This window comes from Hylobates moloch, unplaced genomic scaffold, assembly GCF_009828535.3.
Source record: "Hylobates moloch isolate HMO894 unplaced genomic scaffold, HMol_V3 SCAFFOLD_10, whole genome shotgun sequence".
NCBI classification, from domain to species: Eukaryota; Metazoa; Chordata; class Mammalia; order Primates; family Hylobatidae; genus Hylobates; species Hylobates moloch.
Genome location: NW_026652285.1, coordinates 97007894 through 97027843, shown reverse-complemented (window position 1 = coordinate 97027843; position 19950 = coordinate 97007894). Strand labels below are relative to the sequence as shown.

At 51.7% G+C, this 19950-nt stretch overlaps 2 protein-coding genes across 7 annotated transcripts in view; one reads left to right on the top strand and one right to left on the bottom strand.

Annotated features, from left to right (window-relative positions):
* GOLGA1 (golgin A1) overlaps positions 1–6110 on the top strand; it is a 63006-nt gene extending 56896 nt beyond the window's left edge. For 5 of the 6 annotated variants that reach the window (XM_032165111.2, XM_032165107.2, XM_032165109.2 and 2 more), the window contains 4 exons: positions 1622–1681; positions 2214–2384; positions 2912–2998; positions 3559–6110. In XM_032165111.2, coding sequence (XP_032021002.1) covers positions 1622–1681; positions 2214–2384; positions 2912–2998; positions 3559–3639 — 399 coding nt within the window. In that variant the 3' untranslated portion in view covers positions 3640–6110. The remainder of the gene's footprint in view (positions 1–1621; positions 1682–2213; positions 2385–2911; positions 2999–3558) is intronic. The other variant, XR_009215247.1, reaches the window with a different exon arrangement.
* A 917-nt stretch (positions 6111–7027) lies between these two features.
* ARPC5L (actin related protein 2/3 complex subunit 5 like) lies at positions 7028–15293 on the bottom strand. The gene is made up of 4 exons (XM_032165106.2): positions 14994–15293; positions 10680–10752; positions 9290–9466; positions 7028–7565 (listed from the first exon to the last, which is right to left on the bottom strand). Exons 1-4 carry the CDS (start codon positions 15140–15142, stop codon positions 7503–7505), a joined length of 462 nt encoding a protein of 153 aa, XP_032020997.1. The 5' UTR covers positions 15143–15293; the 3' UTR covers positions 7028–7502.
* Positions 15294–19950: the final 4657 nt, after the last annotated feature.

The following is a 19950-nucleotide window of genomic DNA, read 5'->3' as shown; positions in this document are numbered from 1 at the left end:
AAAAAAAAAAAAATTTTTTTTTCTCTATATTATGAAGTTTTTAGTTGAGAAAATGTCTCAGCATGTCTAGTGAATAATGGAATGTGTATGGAATGTGTAATAAATGTAAGGCTCATAATACTAATTAAACATCAAAGAAAATTAGCCAGGCGTGGTGGTGCACAGCTGTAGTCCCAGCTACTCGGGAGGTTGAAGTGGGAGAATTGCTTGAGCCCAGGAGTTCAAAGACTGAATCCAGCCTGGACAACATAGTGAGATGCTGTCTCTTAAAACAAAAAAGGCCAGGTGCGGTGGCTCATGCCTGTAATCCCAGCACTTTGGGAGGCCAAGGTGGATGGGCTACCTGAGGTCAGGAGTTCGAGATCAGCCTGGCCAACATGGTGAAACCCTGTCTTTACTAAAAATACAAAAATTAGCCGGGCGTGCGTGATGGCGGGCACCAGTAATCCCAGCTACTCAGGAGGCTGAGGCAGGAGAATCGCTTGAACCCAGAAGGCAGAGGTTACAGTGAGCCGAGATTATGTCACTGCAATCCAGCCTAGGCAACAGAGCAAGACTCTGTCTCAAAAAATAAATAAATAAAATTAGCTGGGTGTGGTGGCACACAACTGTAATCCCAGCTACTCTGGAAGCTGAGGCAGGAGAATCGTTTGAACCCAGGAGGCGGAGGTTGCAGTGAGCTGAGATTGCACCATTGCACTCCAACCTGGGCAACAAGAGTGAAACTCCATCTTAAAAAAAAAAAAGAAGAAGAAAACAAAAATGAGTCGGGCATGGTGGTACATGCCTGTAATCTCAGCTCCCCTAGAGGCTGAGGCAGGAGAATCACTTGAACCCAGGAGGCGGCGGTTGCAGTGAGCTGAGATCGTGTCATTGCATTCCAGCCTGGGCAACACAGCAAGTGCAGTGGGGGGTGGTCAGTTGTAATCTCAGATTTGGAGGCCGGGGGGGATCAGAGGTCAGAGTCGAGACCGGTGAAACCCAAATTAGCCGGGCGTGGTGGTGGGCGCCTGTAGTCCCAGCTACTCGGAGAGGCTGAGGCAGGAGAATGGCGTGAACCCGGGAGGCGGAGTTTACAGTGAGCCGAGATAGCGCCAGTGCACTCCAGCCTGGGCGACAGAGTGAGACTCCATCTCAAAAAAAAAATAAAAATAAAAAAATAAGCATTGCAGATTATTAGTGTATTTCAAGAGAGCAGGAGTGATGAGAACTGTAAGTCCTTGCCTAAGTATCCTACTTGGGGATCACAGCATAAAAATCGAATTTTGAGGGCAAAATCTATGGTCCAGAGCCTTTTCCACCTGGGCTGTGTGTGGAAGACCAAGCCCCCGGGAAGGGATGGGCAGCGCTGGGGCACTCATGTCCACACAGAGGGACTGGGACTGTGGCCCCTGTGGGACGTGGAGACCCAAGCGTGTGAAAGCAGTGGCCCAAGAAGGATGACAGCCCAACAGTCGTAGGCACAAGCATGCGACAGCTGAGCACCAGCCTCTCAGGATGACTTCTCAGGGCAGAGGCTCCTCACAGGTGTACAGGGGATCCTGTGGGATCTTTGGGTCTGTTTCCTTTGGTGAAACATGCATCTAATGATTGACTTTCTGTGGGGTGGGGCTTGTCACAGACCATAAAGCAGATGCAGCAGCGGATGCTGGAGCTCCGGAAGACTCTGCAGAAGGAGCTGGTGAGTGCCCGCACGGGAGCTGGCCCCACTTCCCAGCACTCCCCCTGCTGCCTGTGCCCAGTCCTCCTGAGGTCCCTCGCTGCCTGTGCTCCCCCCACCCCCTAATTAATCGCAAGGGGTAGCTGGGCAGTCCAGTGTTAGCTGGTGGGACAGCCTGCCAGCCTGCATGCACCTCTGAAGCAGCTCCATGGCCACAGCCCTGTGCCTGCCTTCTCTGAGCCTGCATCCTCATCTGGAAGTGGGATTGCCTGCCACGCCAGCACAGCGATGCTCTAACGTGCTTGGCCTGATGCGGGATGTGAGCAGCTTCAGGCCCCAGGGACATGTGTTCTTGCCATGGATAAGGGAATGTCTGAATTTCCCCAAATGATGTCACTCCCTCCTCAAGCCCATCTGGAGGTGCTTCCTTCCCAGGTGGGGCCCTTTTTGCCCTACGATAGTGATCATAGTTTGGACCAGGTGAACCTCCCGTGTGATTTTTTCCACCTGCCTCAGAGGGTTCAGTGTAGCATCTTTCCCACTGGTTTTTCAGAAAATCAGACCCGATAATGAGCTCTTCGAAGTCCGCGAGAAACCTGGACCTGAGATGGCAAACATGGCACCTTCCGTCACGAATAACGCTGACCTGACGGATGCCCGCGAGATCAACTTTGAGTACCTTAAACATGTGGTTTTAAAATTCATGTCCTGTCGCGAATCTGAGGTAAAGGGCTTTTGAGGTGTCTTTTGGGTATTGAGGCCCCGCCCTACAGTCTGTCCTGCAGGGACCCCTGCCCAGCCTGTTTCTCCCTTTTCCTCGTACATCCTGATTTGACGCCCTTGTGGGCGCCCAGTCATTTCTCCTGCTGGCGTTGGCCTGTGGAGTGAGCGGCTGGCGGGAGAGGCTGTGCAGGAACCGGCTCCTGGTGGGAGACGTGGGCTCCACTTCTAAATCCTGGCCTGGGTGCTGAGGCCAGAGGCCGGAAGCCGGGAACGGAATCTGCCCATTGCTCCTGGGTCCTGCCAAAGGGTAGGATAGCTGCTGGGGTAGTTCCCTTAAGCCTGCCAGGCCCCCAAGGATGCAGGGGAAGAAGGAAACTATCACTGCTGCCAAACTTCAGAGTGCCAGAGCGTCACCCACCACCTGGTCCTGCTAACCAAAGAAAGCAGGAAATGCCATGTAGCTCCCCCGACCCCACCCTGCCTCACCTCCACCAAGGCCTATGGCAGCAAAACTTAACTGTGTTTCAGGCTTTTCATCTTATAAAAGCTGTGTCAGTGTTGCTGAACTTTTCCCAAGAGGAGGAGAACATGCTCAAGGAAACTCTGGAATATAAGGTAGGGTTCTCTGGTCTACTGTTCCAGCTTCCAAAATATGTCATCAGTCATCCCAGCAGTAGCAGTTTAAGACCCCTTAGCCCCACACCCGAAGGTAGGTACCAGCACAGCTGCATGATCAGCTTGGCTGCTTTTGGATGAACTTGATCCAAGCACTTTTTAGCGATGACATCCTTTGTGCCCAAATGTCTGTGCTGTACTTAACCAACAGGCCACGTATTTTTCAAAGCATTTTCATTGATAGCGCTTTATCGAGAGCCCCAGGTCTGGCTCAGCACTCAAATTCCAAAAGCGTCTGCCTAAATGCTCTAATAGGAAAAAATACCTACAGTTCCACTATCTTGTTCCTGTCAACTCAGTGTTTTTCTCTCATTTCCCTCCTGTACTGAGCGCAGGTCTGCAGACTAGTTACTGGCACCATCTTCTTGCTCTGCTCAGAGCCAGAGGCAGGATGCGTGGGGGGCAGGAGTGACAGGCTCAGGGGAGGGGAGGGGCAGTTCAGTTTCCCTGGCACCAAGTCCTGATTTGCATCTCAGAAGCCTTTTCTGTTTCAAATGCAGATGTCATGGTTTGGGTCGAAACCAGCTCCCAAGGGCAGCATCCGGCCGTCTATCTCAAACCCTCAGATACCATGGTCCTAGAGGGGACTACCCAAGGATGGAGCTCCATGGGTTGACACTTTTTCTGTGAAAAGAACACTGACACACCAGTCTGGGTGGGTTTTTAATCACTGTAACTGCAGTATTTTGTACAAGCGTCTAAACATTGTTTACAAGACTAAGGCCCACTTCCCTGCAGGCTGACCTGAACCTCAGGGGGTAGCTGATCCTGTCATTCTGGTCACCAAACAGGAGGGTCCTGGCACTACCCAGATTTCCACAGTGCTGCTAATATCCCAGCTCCAGCCAGCACCCCGTCTGCACCTGAATCCTCTAACTTCACGTTAGCACTTACAGCTGAAGCCATCAGCATCTGGCAGGCACACCTGAGTCACCATGTCGCGATGCTATGGGAGGTAGAGACGGCCCTTTGAGATGGTGCCCGGCAGGCCAAACCCACCTGCCTCTGCCAGGAACAGCCAACTCCATGGGAACTCTATGGGAGTGGCTTTTAAAAATTCAGATGAGTTAGAAGCTTTTTATCCCTTCCTCTCAAGAAACTATTCTTTCACCTTGTCTCTCAAACCACCTAGAACTTCAGAGGATCCATCTTTAAGGGCCAGTGTGGATGAATGAGGAATACGCAACTTTCTGATGGTATCTCCACTTTACTTAAGAAAACTAGCGGCCGGGCGCGGTGGCTCAAGCCTGTAATCCTAGCACTTTGGGAGGCCGAGGTGGACGGATCACGAGGTCAGGAGTTCGAGACCATCCTGGCCAACATAGTCAAACCCTGTCTCTACTAAAAATGCAAAAAAATTAGCCGGGTGTGGTGGCGGGCGCCTGTAGTCCCAGCTACTTGGGAGGCTGAGGCAGGAGAATGGCGTGAACCCGGGAGGCGGAGCTTGCAGTGAGCCGAGATGGTGCCACTGCACTCCAGCCTGGGGGACACAGCCAGACTCTGTCTCAAAAAAAAAAAAAAAAAACTGGCAAATATACGAAAAGACCCTTAGTACCAAATACACTCAATTGCCTTTTTAATGAATGTACTTGTCTTGGATAGGTTGCTGGTAAACCATTTTAAACTATTTTTTATAGCTGAAGTTCTTCACTACTATAAACATGTCTTCTGTACTATAAAATCCATTTAACTGGTGTTCTTAAAATCAGAGCGTCCAGAGGAAATTCTTCCTAAAACTAGGATTCCTGTTCCTTTGTCTTCTCACTCGCACTCTGGCACTGCTCCCTCTGAAGTGCAGTGGGATCTCGTGTGCTTTGTCTTGATTCTGTGCCGCGCTACCACTGGGCGATGCAGATCACCTGTCTTCTACTGAAGGACAGTCCGCTGTCTCCAGTGGGGGCAGCAGCTGTCCCCCAGCCTTGATGGAGACATTGGGGCAGTCTGCCTTGTGTGTGGAGCCACTCTCTCTCCCTCATCCCACCCCAAATACTTAAAAGACACTACACCCAGATGGCGCCCAGCTGGCTGCAGCACTTGTAGCATGCACATGACTCTGGTAGTAACCAACAAAAACTTGTTTTATGGATTCCTCGTTACTGAGGAAAGGGAACATGCTGGTTCTGGAAAAGCCACAATATTGAATCTAAAAGGAAACCGTTTATTGTTTGATGACAGTTTCACTGGTTAAATAAAAATCTAAATTAATAACTGGAGCTCCTAAATTTATTATCCATTATCCAGCGGTGGAAAGTTGTATTTCTCAATCATGCTTAGGGCCAAAATAGGTATATAAAATGTGTCACAGAAAAACACGTATTTGCAACGTTAACCTAAGGAAATTTCCATGAAGAACCAAGCCAGGGCAGCATCTCCTTAGTCCCAGCTCAGGCTCTCTGCCTTCCAGAGGCCCCTTCTCCAGTGACTAACCTCCTCATCTGGCTCCTCCTTGCAGACAGTTATCCCTTGTTTAGAACACGAATTTCCATTTACCTGGTGGGAACACGAAACAGGAGTCTCTTCTGTTTTGCAAGTTTGATGGGTAAGAGGTAGCCTTTTTTCAAAGTAGGATTTCCTTTTTCAACTGTTCCAGGAAAGAATCTCAGACATGGTAGCTCACAGCCAGCCAAAGGCAGCTACATTTCCACAGAAGCCCGTCCGCTGCCTCCGTGGCTTCTCCAGCCATTGAACTGGTCCCACACGCACCCCAGGCCCCGCTCCTCGGCAGTTTTAGGTGTAGCTGTGGGGCCCATTCCTAGGTCTGTACTCACTTTAGGAAGGCTTCACTGATTAGGCTTTCCTCCTGCATGTTCAATTTCTTTCAGCTTTAAGAGGAAGAGTGGAGTAAATATTCTAAGTGATTTAATGCACTTTGACTTGTATAAAACTTTCTGTGTTAGCGACAGTATCTATAGCCCTTTATACGAGCGATGGATCTTGAGCTCTCCTTCCATGTTGTAAATAGGGATTGTATTCTTGAAAACTGCTGTAGAAAATTCATCTGTGGTGCAATACACTTTTTGATTAAAGCTCTTCAATCCAGATGCAACTACAATGGATTTTACTAGTTTGGTGTGTCAGTATTTCTTTGACTCATTAAATCTGGTATTTTGTGTCTCATATTTAACACTCCAAGGCCAACTTCAAGGGCTAGAGAATGTTTGTCTTTCAGAAAGAACCTTCCCAGACTGGATTTGGGTGAATAAATATACGTAATTTAATGAAGCCAACAGCCTCATTCTACCCCCCAAGAATTGCAGTGGTTCTGCAGAGGGGCTGAGGAGGGGAGAGCTGTGGAGGGGAAGACTGTGTCACTTTGGTCAAAGTCTGCATCCAAGGCCTGTATGACCCAGAGGAGCTTCCGGAGTGTGAATGGGGCCCTAACCTTTAACAGAATGCAAGCTGCAGTTACATGTGCTGAAAAGGAAAGAAAAGCATTTTTGCCCTTCAGAGAGGCTGTTACTGGTTATGGAGAACAAAATTATGCCATCTATTTGCTGATTGCTCCCCATTTCTGATGTTTAGTTCTTTAAAGAAAACTTGTTCATGCAGCAGTGATTCTGCAGCACAGCCAACCCAGCATCAGGAGACGTGACCAGGCACATTTGAGGCCCCACCCTCAAGAGTCCAAGTGCAATCCCACAAACTGAAGACTTTTAAAGCCTAGATCAATCATTAAGTGTTTGGCACTTTATTAAATAAGCTCCAAAATTAATTACATACAAATCAAAGGAGTATGAAACAATAAATAGTTTATTCAGCAAACACCTCTCTGCAGCAGCCGGCAGCTCTGAGGCCGAGGCTGGCGTCCTGTGGCAGAGGGCCTGTGGACTGCCATGCTTGCTCCCAGGGGTGGCTCAACAGGGACACAGATCTACTCCTTCCACATCGGGTTTCCGGAACAACTGAACTCTCATTCATTACCATCCCATTCATTACCATTTTTTTACATACATGAAACACACCGCAATATATATACTAATAAGCCAAGAGCTTTATTGATGCAGCAGGCACTTTACAATGAGCCCAAGAGTGTCCACCTTCTCTGGGAAGACAGGATGTCTGTACAAACTCTTGGGTTTTTTCCCACTTCAAAAACACAAGCTCTCCCGTTTACCACAACCCTTGGATCTGCACCTGCCCAAACCATCCCTCCCCCAGTGCACACAGGTGCACCTGACCAACACCAGCCACCACTCTGGTAGACCATCAAAATGTCAGTTCTGCAGTACTCGGAGACAAAGGCATAGACTATCAGATCCTAAACAGGATTTAGGAAACACGATTTTCCCCTCCACCTTGAAAATAAAATACATTTCAGCAGATACATGTCCTGAAATAGTTTACTTGGGAGTTCCTAGGAAGATGGTCCATTGTCAATCCCTTCCTTCACCAGCCTGGGCATCCAGAATTCTTCTCAAGGTAACATGAGTCTTTTTATTTTTTTTTAAACAGTCTTTCTTGCTGTAAGAACTCTTATAATGGAGCCTAGTCCTCCTACTGCTAAGGCCTGTGGGGGCAGGAAAAGAAAACGTGTCAGATGAGACCTGGCTGGCCAAGGGGAGCCTGGCTTGCCAGAGACAGGGGGAACATTCCCTGACCTAGATCCTGTCACAGACCCTCGAAAGAGGATTCCTGAGATAGAGCACATTCTAGGGAAGGAGCCCTGTCCTGGAGCCGTGGGGTCCCGAGAACTGTTGGCTCTTGGGCAGAACTGGCTTGAGAACACTGTCACCAGCACACAAAGCAGAGCCCTCGAGCTTCCCTTTTGAGACGGGGTCTCACTCTGTTGCCCAGATCACAGCTCACTGCACAGCCTTGATGTCCTGGGCTCAAGCCATCCTCCTGAGTAGCTGGGACCACAGGTGTACACCACCAGGCCCGGCTAATTTATTTTATTTTTTAAGACGGAGTTTCGCTCTTGTCGCCCAGGCTGGAGTGCAATGGCACGATCTCGGCTCACTGCAACCCCACCTCCCCGGTTCAAGCACTTCTCCTGCCTCAGCCTCCCAAGTAGCTAGGATTACAGGCGCCCACCACCACCCCCAGCTAATTTTTGTATTTTTAGCAGAGACGGAGTTTCACCATGTTGCCCAGGCTGGTCTCGAACTCCTGACCTCAGGTCATCCGCCTGCCTCTGCCTCCCAAAGTGCTGGGATTACAGGCGTGAGCCACCACACCCAGCCTAATTTATTTTTTTGTAGAGATGGGGTCTCACTATATTGCCTGGGCTGTTCTTGAACTCCTGGGCTCCAGCAATCATCCTGCCTCAGCCTCCCAAAGTGCTGAGTTTACAGATGCACACAAGCCCACTGCGTGCCGCCCACTGAGGTGACTGGCAGGCACCAAGCTGCCTTAAAGGGACGAGAGGGCCTGGCCTCCTCATCATACAGAGGACTTGTTCACTTCCTTCTGAGCCCAGGAGAGGGGAGGCCAAGGAGGCACAGTACACCCACCAGCAGACCTAAGGCCACAACTACAGCCCAACACCCACACCACCTTAAGGACTGGCCCACTGTAAAACCCCTCTCTTCCAACTCAACACTGAGCCTCCTGAGGAAGGCAGGCACGTTAGTAACTCCTGGTCTGCTTTAATGGTGGGCGTGCTTATTGTGGCACTAGGGGTGTGCAGGGGAGGGTGTGGGAGGCAGCCCCAGTGGTACAGGCAGGACACAGGCTTGCCAAAGGCCTTGCTCTCACACGGACCCAAGCGAAGGGCAGACACAGCTCTTTCTGCTTCACCTGGATGAAGGCCATATTAAGTGAGGTCAAGGTTTCTGCCCACTGCTCACTCTGGCCTGCTAAAGCTGAGGCCAGGGCAGGAAGCCCTTAGAGCTGGCTGGAGGACTCTGTTTCTAAGAATCCCCAACAGCTGCCTCCACCACTACAAAGTATCATGAAGCCCCAACCAACCAGCAAGTCCCCTTCCTACCTAGACTCTCTGACCACCTTACCATGCCATGTTATCTGCCCACATGTCCTGTACCAAGGGCATGTCTGATATAAGTCGGCAGCTAAAAAGCAAAAAAGTAACTGCGATTACCAGAGACAGCAGGTCCCTACCAGGAGCTTCCTTGGGAGAGGGAAGTGACCACATGTCCCAGGTTGGGGCTCGTCCTCTGACCCCACACGCCTATCAGACCGTCCTACGTTTGTTCTGGAAAATCAGGCCTGCTGATTGAACCCCAAGGCAAGCCAGGTGGCTCACTGGGGCGCGTGGCAGCATTCACATACCTTTTCGTGCCACTGGAGTAACACTGCGCTGCTATTTTCTGTGGGCTTCTCAAAGCCTTTATAAATGTACTTCATTAACAAGTCAACGCCGTTTCTGTCCAGTGACTGCACAGCCTGCTCAATCTCGCTGCTCTTGAAGTTTGTGAGCACCTTCAGCACCACACCCTGGGCTCGCTCCTGCAGACGAAAAAGAGCAAGTGAGGCCCAGAGCTGCGCAGGCACCGCCATGCCATGCCCCACACCAAAGCAAGGACGCAGATCACCAGAAGCACCGCCCAGTTTCTAATTCGTCCAGGATGGTTAAAATAAGCGGGTTAGAACGTCTTTTGTGGATTTAAATTTCAAAGTATCTTTTATTTATGCCAACAAGTTATTCTACTTATTTTGGGGGGAGTAAGTGGTTTACTAGGACAAGTATCAACTCAGAGAGAGAGAGAAGAGAAGAGAGAGAGAGGGAGGGAGGGGCAGGGTCTTGCTCTGTTGCCTAGGCTAGAGTGCAGTGGTACAATCTCAGCTCACTGCAGCCTCTCCCAGGCTCAAGCAATCCTCCCACCTCAGGGCTACAGGCACATGCCACCATGCCCAGCTAATTATTTTTTTTAATTTTTAATACAGACAAAGTCTCGCTATGTTGCCCAGGCTGGTCTCAAACTCCTGAGCTCAAGCGATCCTTCCGCCTCCCAAAGTGCTGGGATTACAGGCATAAACCATGGCACCCAGTCCATCACTATTTTAGATGATGCCAATAAGGACTTATACTCCACAATGGTGGTGGACTATTAAAAAATAAAAATAAAACCAGGTTGACTCGGCTGCAGCGTCTCTCTTGTGTTCATACCCAGAAGGGTGGGGCCATTCCCCAGAACTCTGTGAAGGTGCAGCCATTGGTGACCTCAAGATGCTGTCACAGCTGCCAGAATCCCAGCTCTAGGGAGACCCCTTTCTCTGAACCAAGTTTTAGCCTTGGTGATGCAGTAAGCACAATTTAGTTTTTAGAAGGTAGGAAAGTGTATGGGTACTTAAAATCCTCGGGCAAAGCCTATTCAACAGCCTGTAGGAGCATAAGCACCACAGGTGAGCGAATTCATCCATTTTCCTCATCAGCCAGGGTCAGGCTGACTTCTCAGCCTACGAGGCCGTGAGCAGGAGGGAAGGCTTCCGTGGGGAGGTTCTCGTGTAAACACTGACAGCTTTGATGTCAGAGGAGCCTCACCACCTAGGGAGCGCCAGGAGGCTTCTGTGGAAGCCCTGCCCAGTGCCAACTCACTCCCTCTGATGTGGATGAAACGGGCGCCACCCGGAGCCTGGGGGAGCTCACACTCCCACTAGGTAGACACCCACAGCCCTGGTCCCAACAGCACCCAGCAGAGCCGCAGCGCCACCCCTTTACCTTCACAGCTTGATTCTTGGTGTTGATGGGAGAGTTCCGCAAGGCTGCATGGAATGCCCGAAGCATGTCCCCTGTGCATCACCACCAGTTAAGGATAGCTAGGCTCAAGCACGTCCACGCTGTCATGAACAAGCTCACTTCAGAAACAGCTCAGGGAACACAGTCAGATGGGATCTCATCCATGCCACCCACCTTCCACGGCTTCCAGGTGGGCAGAGACTGTTTACAGCCTGCACGGGGAGGGTGCAAGGCACCTCTGCCAACCATTCAAACCCTCCTTCTTCCTCCCTCGCTACCTTCCACGTCAAGGAGGGGAACTTGCTGGAGGGGTAACTTGCTGTAAAATTGGATTGCGTTCACTTGCACCTGCTTGGTGCTGAGCACTGAATCTCCCCTACTGGATCCTCACAGCACCCGTACATGTGAACTGGAGGTCGTTCTCATCTTCTCATTCTAAAAAAGGGGAAAATGTAGGTACAAAGGGAGACCTCCTAACTCTTCATCAATGCCCTTCATCAATTAAACTATTAAGGAAATTAAGATGTGCTAGAACTTCGAAGATCTATCGGGATCAGTAAGGTCCCAGCTGTTACCTGGAAAGAGTTCATCAATCTAACAGAAGCTTTTGCCAACAAAGCCAGTCTCCACTCTTACCCCCCAGCCTCAGTTGCAATCCTGACAACACATTCTTTGCTGAGTTCTGAATACCCAGCATGCAAAAGAAAATTACAATCTGGGTTAGGTCCCCAAAGGTGACACCTATTTTAAACTGAATTACATCAGCCAACTTTCATTTCCTCGTATGAAACACTGGCTTCAGCCAAAAAGCTTCAAAAATAGAACAAGGAATGGCTTCTGCCCAATCAGGTCTCTACTCCTCTTCATGCAGTGATACCCACGTGCAGACAGGAAGGGCCTTCGGAGCAGAGCTGAATCTCCTGGCTTCCCCAGTGTGAGCTCCATCTTGAGTGAGCTGGGTCTGCGCCACCAGGCGAGCCACTCCCAGCCCTGGTTCCCCAGCTCCCTGCTTGGCTCTGATCCACCTTCTACACTCAAGAGGCAGTCCAGTCCCTCTGTCTTTCAGTTCTGGAGTTCCTTTTCCCCATCCAAACAAGGCCAGCCTGGTATCAGCCACTGATAACCTCTGCTTTGTAACTTTTTTTTTTTTTTGAGATGGAGTCTCGCTCTGTCGCCCAGGCTAGAGTGCAGTGGCGCAATATTGGCTCACTGCAAGCTCCGCCTCCCAGGTTCATGCCATTCTCCTGCATCGGCCTCCCGAGTAGCTGGGACGACAGGCGCCTGCCACCACGCCTGGCTAATTTTTTTTTGTATTTTTAGTAGAGACGGGGTTTCACTGTGTTAGACAGGATGGTCTCGATCTCCTGACCTTGTGATCCGTCCACCTCGGCCTCCCCAAAGTGCTGGGTTACAGGCGTCAGCCACCGCGCCTGGCCCTTGTAACTCTTTTCTAATGTGGTGTTCCCAAAGCAATAAGCAGGATCCCATAGGCTGAACAGAAAATAGGCTAACTTGCTCTTCATGTAAACCTGGCACAACTAACAAACGAAATCATTCAAATGGTGGATGGGGAAGGGGAGGGATAAAACTAGTCCACGGGGGCACAAAGCTACTGCTGTGGCATTAACTCAGCACCATGTGTCCAGCAATCACTCGGCCCATTGACGGGTGAGGGCCTTCAGCAGTTGGGAGATGTGGGGCACAGGGAGGACCTCCCTGAAGTCACCTATCATTCTTGAAGCCGGCTGTCATACTTGGCTGGCTTTAGGCCTTTTCAGAGAACAGGCTGTGGTGCTGAGGGAATCCTGTCCAGCCCTTGATCTCCTCTAGATCTTCCTCAATCACGGCACAACTGACACTGTGGACCCAGGATTCTCTGACGTGGGATCTTAGCTGTGTGTCATAGGCCTCTGCCCACTGGATTCCAGTGGCATCCCCAGGCTGTAACCATCAAAATGTCTCCAGTTTCCTAGGGGTGGAGGGGAAGGATGCAAAATTGCTCAAAACCACTGCTCTGGACAGAGCCGTGATCCAGAAGTCTAGAAGCTGCTTCACTGAAGGGGAAAGGAACTCATACTTTTAAATCGCCACAAGGTCTCGGATCCTGTGCCAGGTGCTTTCACACGCCATCTCATTCCAAAGAGCCCTGTGACAATAATCATTATCTCATTTTAAAGGCAATGGAATTGAGGCTCAGAAAACAGAAATTACCTGCGCAAGGTCACAAAACTGTCTAGATGGCCCTCACACCCAAGCTGCTCCCACAATCCCATGTTGCCGCTCTACCTGCAGACCCGAGCTGCATGTCCAGGACACTTGCTGTGTGCCCAGTGATGCTGATGTTAGCCCACGAGGCTCCCACGGAATCTAGGAAGCCAGCATGGCTGTCTGCCACGTAACAGAGGATGCTGAGTTGTGAAAGGGTATGCGACCTATCCGAGGTCACAGAGCCAGAGCGTGACAGTGCAGGGTGTGCGCAGATGCACAGCCGGGTTCCTTCTACTCCATCTGTGTGATCTCCCGCCACTTACACTTCCCTATACAGCCCCAGGACAGGGCCCCGCTCTGCCCTCCCCAACCCCAATCCATCTATCCCTCTCCCTGCTCCCCTGTCCTCAATGGTCTAATATAAGTCCGATTCTTGGCACATGATAGAGACTCAATAAATATCAGTTCCATTCTCCTCCCTACCTGGGCCCCGTATTTGCCAGGGTTTCAGTTACCTTTATCCGCTAACCTCCCTTTCCCCAATCCCAAGTGGAGCACTCTCCATGGTAACAAGGTTTCTGACGCTTCTGACGCTGCCACGAATGGAGAAACGACCATCCCCGGGATGTGCTAAGCCCAGGTCTCTAAGCAGCCTCAAGGAACCTGTCACCAGGCAGGGGAGTCCCAAGACATGACCTTCAACAAGGTTCTGCACCCAGACCAAGGCAGCAGCTGACAGGCTTGATCTCATCTGTTCAATGAGGGTCCTGGACCAAAGGCCTGACCTTGGAGCCCCTTTCAGCACTGACTGTCCATGAGCTAGGCCCTGCACCAGACTACAACCAACCTCCCCTCCTGGGGACCCTTCCCTTGACCCCATTTCATAAGTAGGGTGGATTGGGAGATCCTGATGGGGGCAGGAATTACAAGCTTGAATCTCCACTTCCGAAAACACATTCCTGTTCAAATCAAGTCTGAAGGTTTCCGGTTTAAAGGCACACTCAGGAGCACTGCCGGGCTCCCCCTAAAGCAGCAGGCCCCACTTTCCAAGCTGAGTCAACTGGTTCAACACCGAGAACCTGATTTATGTACAGCATGGACCTCCAACGCTGCCCCCGCCCGTGCGGGGGGAGGGGACATGCTTCCTGGAATACCATTTGAATAAAGAAAAATCCTTCCGGTAAGAATAAGTCAGTTTCCTGCGCTCATACTGCTAAAGGACCAAGCAAGGCCGTGACAATCACCTCTATTTTTAATCTTTTCTAAATGCTGTTTTCTGTGGCCACAAGAACAGTCATTTCCAGGCGTGGGGCTCTACTTTCACACTTCGCTTCAAGGTGTCTGGTTTTTCTTAGCTCTGAACTACTAGTTTTTTCCGCTGCTTCCTGCACCAGAAGGGTACTGGGGGGAGCCAAGACTCACTTGTTGAGCGTGGCTGAGACCACCAAGGTGTCCAGAGGAACCATAGGGTCCCCCTTTCTCAGCATTAAGCGGGAGGGTTAGACTGACTAGGGAGGAGAGGCACAACCTCAGACCCCAGGGTTGAAATACGGCGGCCGCCTCCACTCCCTCCTGGGTTCTGTCTTCCCCACAGCCGTCCACCCACCTATCTTCACGCCATGCAGCAATCGGGCCCCGGAGGACCGCGCCCCAGCCTCCCTGATCACTCGGTTACTCAGATGCAGCTCACCTCGGCCCTGCCGCCGACCCAGCCCCGCCACAGGCCCGATTTCCTGCAAAGGAGGGACGGAGTGCTGGGGCCCCGAGGAAGGGACAGCGTGAGGGGACGAGGAGGCAAGGGGGGAAGAGGGCGCGGGACCTGCGGGGCTGCCAAGGGAGCCTGTCCACCGGGTCCAGGGGCCTGCGGGACTGCGTTGCAGAAGAAGGCGCCAGGGCTGGGGACGAGGGACCCAGGGAGACTGGGGCTCAGGGGAGCACGGCCCAGGGAAGCCGGGTAGGCAGGGAGTTGGAGGCTGACCTGAGGGGGCCGGGGGTCGGAGACAGGGGAGGCCCGCCCGAAGGGGCCCGAGAAGGTGGGAAGGTGAGAAGGCCGCGCGCAGGCCCGGACGCCGCGTCAGGGAAGGATATTGCCGCAGGAGCCCGTCCACCTCGCTCGGGTCCGGGCCTGGCTCCGCCGCCGCCGCCGCCGCCTCCTCCTGTTCGTCCACAAATTTGTTCTCGTCAAATTCGTCGATGTCCACCCGGCGGAAGCGCGAGGACAGCGTGTTCCGGGCCATGGCGGGAGCTCGGCGCCCGCTCAGCCGGCTCCGCTCGCGGCCGGACCTCAGCTCTGCTCCGCTCGCACCGGCTCCGGCTCGGGGGCGGGAAGCGGCCGCCCGGCTGCTCCCAGCACCTCCTCCACCGCCTCCGCGCGCAGCCGCCGTCGCCCGCCCACTTCCGGCACACGCCGGATCCGGAAGCGCCGTCAGTGGCGGGGCGGAGCCTGGCACCTGGAGTGCGGTATGGGGTCTCCGCGGCCACCCCCACCTCAGTGGCCATTCCGCGGAGTCTCTGTCTTACCACTGAGGACCGGGCGCCCGGTATCCGTGCAGGCCCCGCATCGTGTGTGCCGTAACTGCGCTGGTTCCTCGGCTTTCCCGCGCCTCCGAGGAGCCCCTGGCCTCAGCGGGGCCCGGCGCGGGCTCCCGGGTGATCCCTGTCCGTACTGGGGAAGGCTGGGCCCCCGGGAGAAGGCTCGCGGCTCTACTTCTCGAGTGCCGGGCAGGCTTCTTGGAGAAGAAACCTTCGAGCTGATGACTGAGGGATGAGTAGGAGTTCCTGTGCCCGGGGAGTGACGCGGGAGGGGCCTGTGTCTCGGAGCCTTGAACGCTACTACGCTTAGTAGGAGGAGGCCGCCTGTACACAGAGGTGACCCTGTTAAAGGAGTGGGGGGCTTTAAATACGTTTAGTGCGATCAGGGGACTGACAAGACGTTGAAGACGTTGTGACTCGAGGGATTCTGCGACCCCACGTGTGTAGCAGTCACCTTGGCCAGGCAGTTGGGGGCGCCAGGAGAGGGAGATGGCCCTGTGGCCACCGTCCTGGCAGGAGAGGCCTGGCTGGAGAGGCACATCTTGATAGAAACCAAATTCTCAGAATCTGAGATGGGGGAAAGCGATTTAGGGAAGTCAAGGACGACTCTGAGATGCCTGATTTGGTGCCTGGGCTGTTATCCCAGGGGTTCTGTTAATTGATCTTAGCTTTAGGGTAAGTAAAATGGGTCTTTTTATATAATAGTGTGAAAACTATTTTCATCTAATAGTACTCCTTTTAGTAAAAGTCAGTAGTCGGAATATGATTCATTTTTACTGCTTCGAATACTTCTCATTGTACTGTGTCTAAAGATCAAAAAAATATTGCCAGACTATGATGCAACCTTACCTTCGGTGGTAAGGATACAGACTCCCATAGTGGGAAACTGGTGGTGAAGAAGTCTCCGCCTGTAATCTCAGCACTTTGGGAGCCAAGGTGGGCGGATCACCTGAGGTCAGAAGTTTGAGACCAGCCTGACCAAAATGCTGAAACCCCGTCTCTACTAGAAATACAAAATTAGCCGGGCGTGGTGGCGCATGCCTGTAATCCCAGCTACTCGGGAGGCTGAGGCAGGAGAATCGCTAGAAACCGGTAGGTAGAGGTTGCGCTGTGCTGAGATCGCGCCATTGCACTCCAGCCTGAGCGACAAGGGCAAAACTCTGTCTCAAAAAAAAAAAAAAAAAAAGAAAAGTCTCAGGGGTCCTGGAAACACGCAAAGCCCACCTGCAATACAGTTCCATATCTGGGAAAAAATATTTGTGATTCAGGTCTGCCACGAGACAGCAGAAATTCATATCCCCAGAACATCCTGGTCAGAAGGAACTTGAACCCAGAAATGCCCATTTTACAAGTAAAGAAACAGCTCCCAAAGAAACTAGTAAATGGAATAATGTCCCAGCTCATGGTCATGGACTTTCATTCCAGCCAGGGAGACACAATTTAAAAATCCATATCATGCTATGTCAGGGCTGACAGTGTTGAGGGGGAAAAAAACGATGCAGTGCTTGAGTGTGCCTTAGATAAAGTGATCAAAGGAGGTGTCCTGCCCCGGCACAGTGGCTCACACCTGTAATCCCAGTACTTTGGGAGGCCCAGGTGGGCAGATCACCTGAGGTCAGGAATTCGAGACCAGCCTGGCCAACATGGTGAAACCCCGTCTCTACAAAAACACAAAAATTAGCCGGGCATGATGGCGCGCACCTGTAATCCCAGCTGCTCGGGAAGCTGAGCGGGGAGAATCCCTTGAACCCAGGAGGCAGAGGTTGCAGTGAGCTGAGATCACACCATTGAACTCCAGCCTGGGCGATGGAGTGAGATTCCATCTCAAAAAAAAAAGAAAAAAAAAAAGATGTCCCTGAGGAGGTGGCACTAGACAGAGACTGGAAGGAAATGAAGGAGGCAAGTAAGCGACAGCTCAGAGGTTGGGGTGGGCTCAGTATATTCGAGAAACAGCCAGGAACAGAAGAGAGATGAGATGGGGGTTGGGAGGAGAGTAGGGCTCTGTAGGCCGAGGAAAGGACTCAGTCTTAATTCAAATGGGACAGCCCTGGAAATTCTGAGGAGAGCAGTGATAGATCAGAGGTCTGAATTGTTTGAAAAGGGCCTTCTAAGCAGCTGTATTGAGAACACATCTGGGATCGAGAACCAAAGTAGGTGATTTAGATGGTGACAGCAACCATTCAGGGGACAGACAGTTGTAACCCAACCAGGCAGGGGCCAATGAGGATGGTAGGAACAAGCTGGGTAGATTTTTTTATATTTTTTTGAGACGGAGTTTTGCTCTTATTGCCCAGGCTGGACTGCAATGGGGCTATCTCAGTTCACCGCAACCTCTGCCTCCCAGATTCAAGCAATTCTGCCTCAGCCTCCCGAGTAGCTGGGATTACAGGCATGCGCCACCACGCATTGTATTTTTAGTAGAAACGGGGTTTCTCCATGTTGGTCGGCCTAGTGTTGAACTCCTGACCTCAGGTGATCTGCCCACCTCGGCCTCCCAAAGTGCTGGGATTACAGGCATGAGCCACCGTGCCCCACCAATTTTTTATTTTATTTTATTTTATTTATTTTTTTTGAGATGGAGCCTCACTCTGTTGCCCAGGCTGGAATGCAGTGGCTCAGTCTCAGCTCACTGCAACCTCCACCTCCCGGGTTCAGGTGATTCTCCTGCCTCAGCCTCTGGAGTAGCTGGGATTACCGGCACCTGCGACCACACCTGGCTAATTTTTGTATTTTTAGTAGAGACAGGGTTTCACCATGTGGGCCAGGCTGTTTTCAAACTCCTGACCTCAGGTGATCCACCTGCCTCGGCTTCCTAAAGTGCTGGGATTACAGACGTGAGCCACCATGTCCGACCTGGTTTTTTGTTTTTTTAAGAGGGAGTCTCACACTGTTGCCTAGGCTGGAGTGCAGTGGCCCAACCTCAGCTCACTGCAACCTCCGCCTCCAGGGTTCAAGCGATTCTCCTGCCTCAGCCTCCCAAGTAGCTGGGAGTACAGGTGCACACCACCAAGCCCAGCTAATTTTTATATTTTTAGTAGAGACAGGCTTTCACCATGTTGGTCAGGCTGGTCTCGAACTCGTGACCTCATGATCCGCCCACCTTGGCCTCCCAAAGTGCTGGGATTACAGGTGTGAGCCACCACGCCCAGCCCCAATTTTTTTTTTTTTTTTTTTTTTTTTTGAGATGGAGTTTTGCTCTTTCGCCCAGGCTTGAGTGAAGTGGCGCAATCTTGGCTCACTGCAACCTCTGCCCCCGGGTTGAAGCGATTCTCCTGCCTCAGCCTCCCGAATAGCTGTGATTATAGGCACCCGCCACCATGCCCAGCTAATTTTTTTTTGGATTTTTAGTAGAGACACGGTTTCACCATGTTGGCCAGGCTGGTCTCGAACTCTTGACCTCAGGTGATCCACCCGCCTTGGCCTCCCAAAGTGCTAGGATTACAGACGTGAGCCACCTCACCCGGCCTCAAGTTGGGTAAATTTTGAAGGTAGAGTACACAGAATTTGCTGGTTGACTAGATGTGGCGTGGAAGAGAGTCACAAATGACTTCACGTTCTAAAAAGATGTGCAGAGTCATTAACTCTAGTATAAGCATTTAAAAATATAACAGCAAAGGCACTGTGCACCATTAGACTTTCTTTCTTTCCTTTTTTTTTTTTTTTTTTTTTGACAGTTTCCCCCTTGTCGCCCAGGCTGGAGTGCAATGGCACAATATCAGCTCACTGCAACCTCTGCCTCCAGGTTCAAGCGACTCTCTTGCTTCAGCCCTCTGGAGTAGCTGGGATTACAGGCGTGCACCACGCGAGCCACCGCGCCCGGCCTAGACTTTCATTTAAGACTAAGCTATGCCGGCCAGGTGCAGTGGCTCACACCTGTAATCCCAACACTTTGGGAGGCCGAGGCAGGTGGATCACCTGAGGTCAGGAGTTTGAGACCAGCCTGGCTAACATGGTGAAATGCCATCTCTACTAAAAATATAAAAATTAGCCAGGCGTCATGGCAGGCACCTGTAATCCCAGCTACTTGGAATTACAGTAGCTGTAGGCAGGCTGGGAGGCTGAGGCAGGAGAATCCTTTGGACCCAGAAGGCAGAGGTTGCAGTGAGCCGAGATCGTGCCATTGCACTCCAGCCTGGGTGACAAGAATGAAACTTAGTCTCAAAAAAAAAAAAAAAAAGATCCGGGCTCACTGTGCCGTGGCTCATGCCTGTAATCCCAGCACTTTGGGAGGCCGAGGCAGGCGGATCTCTTGAGGTCAGGAGTTTGAGACCACCCTGGTGAAACCCCATCCCTACAAAAAATACAAAGATGGGCCAGGCGCGGTGGCTCACATCTGTAATCCCAGCACTTTGGGAGGCCAAGGCAGGCGGATCACAAGGTTAAGAGTTCAATACCAGCCTGGCCAACATGGTGGCCAGGTGAAATATGGTGAAACCCTGTCTCTACTAAAAAAACAAAAATTAGCTGGGCATGGTGGTGCGTGCCTGTATTCCCAGTTCCTCAGGAGGCTGAG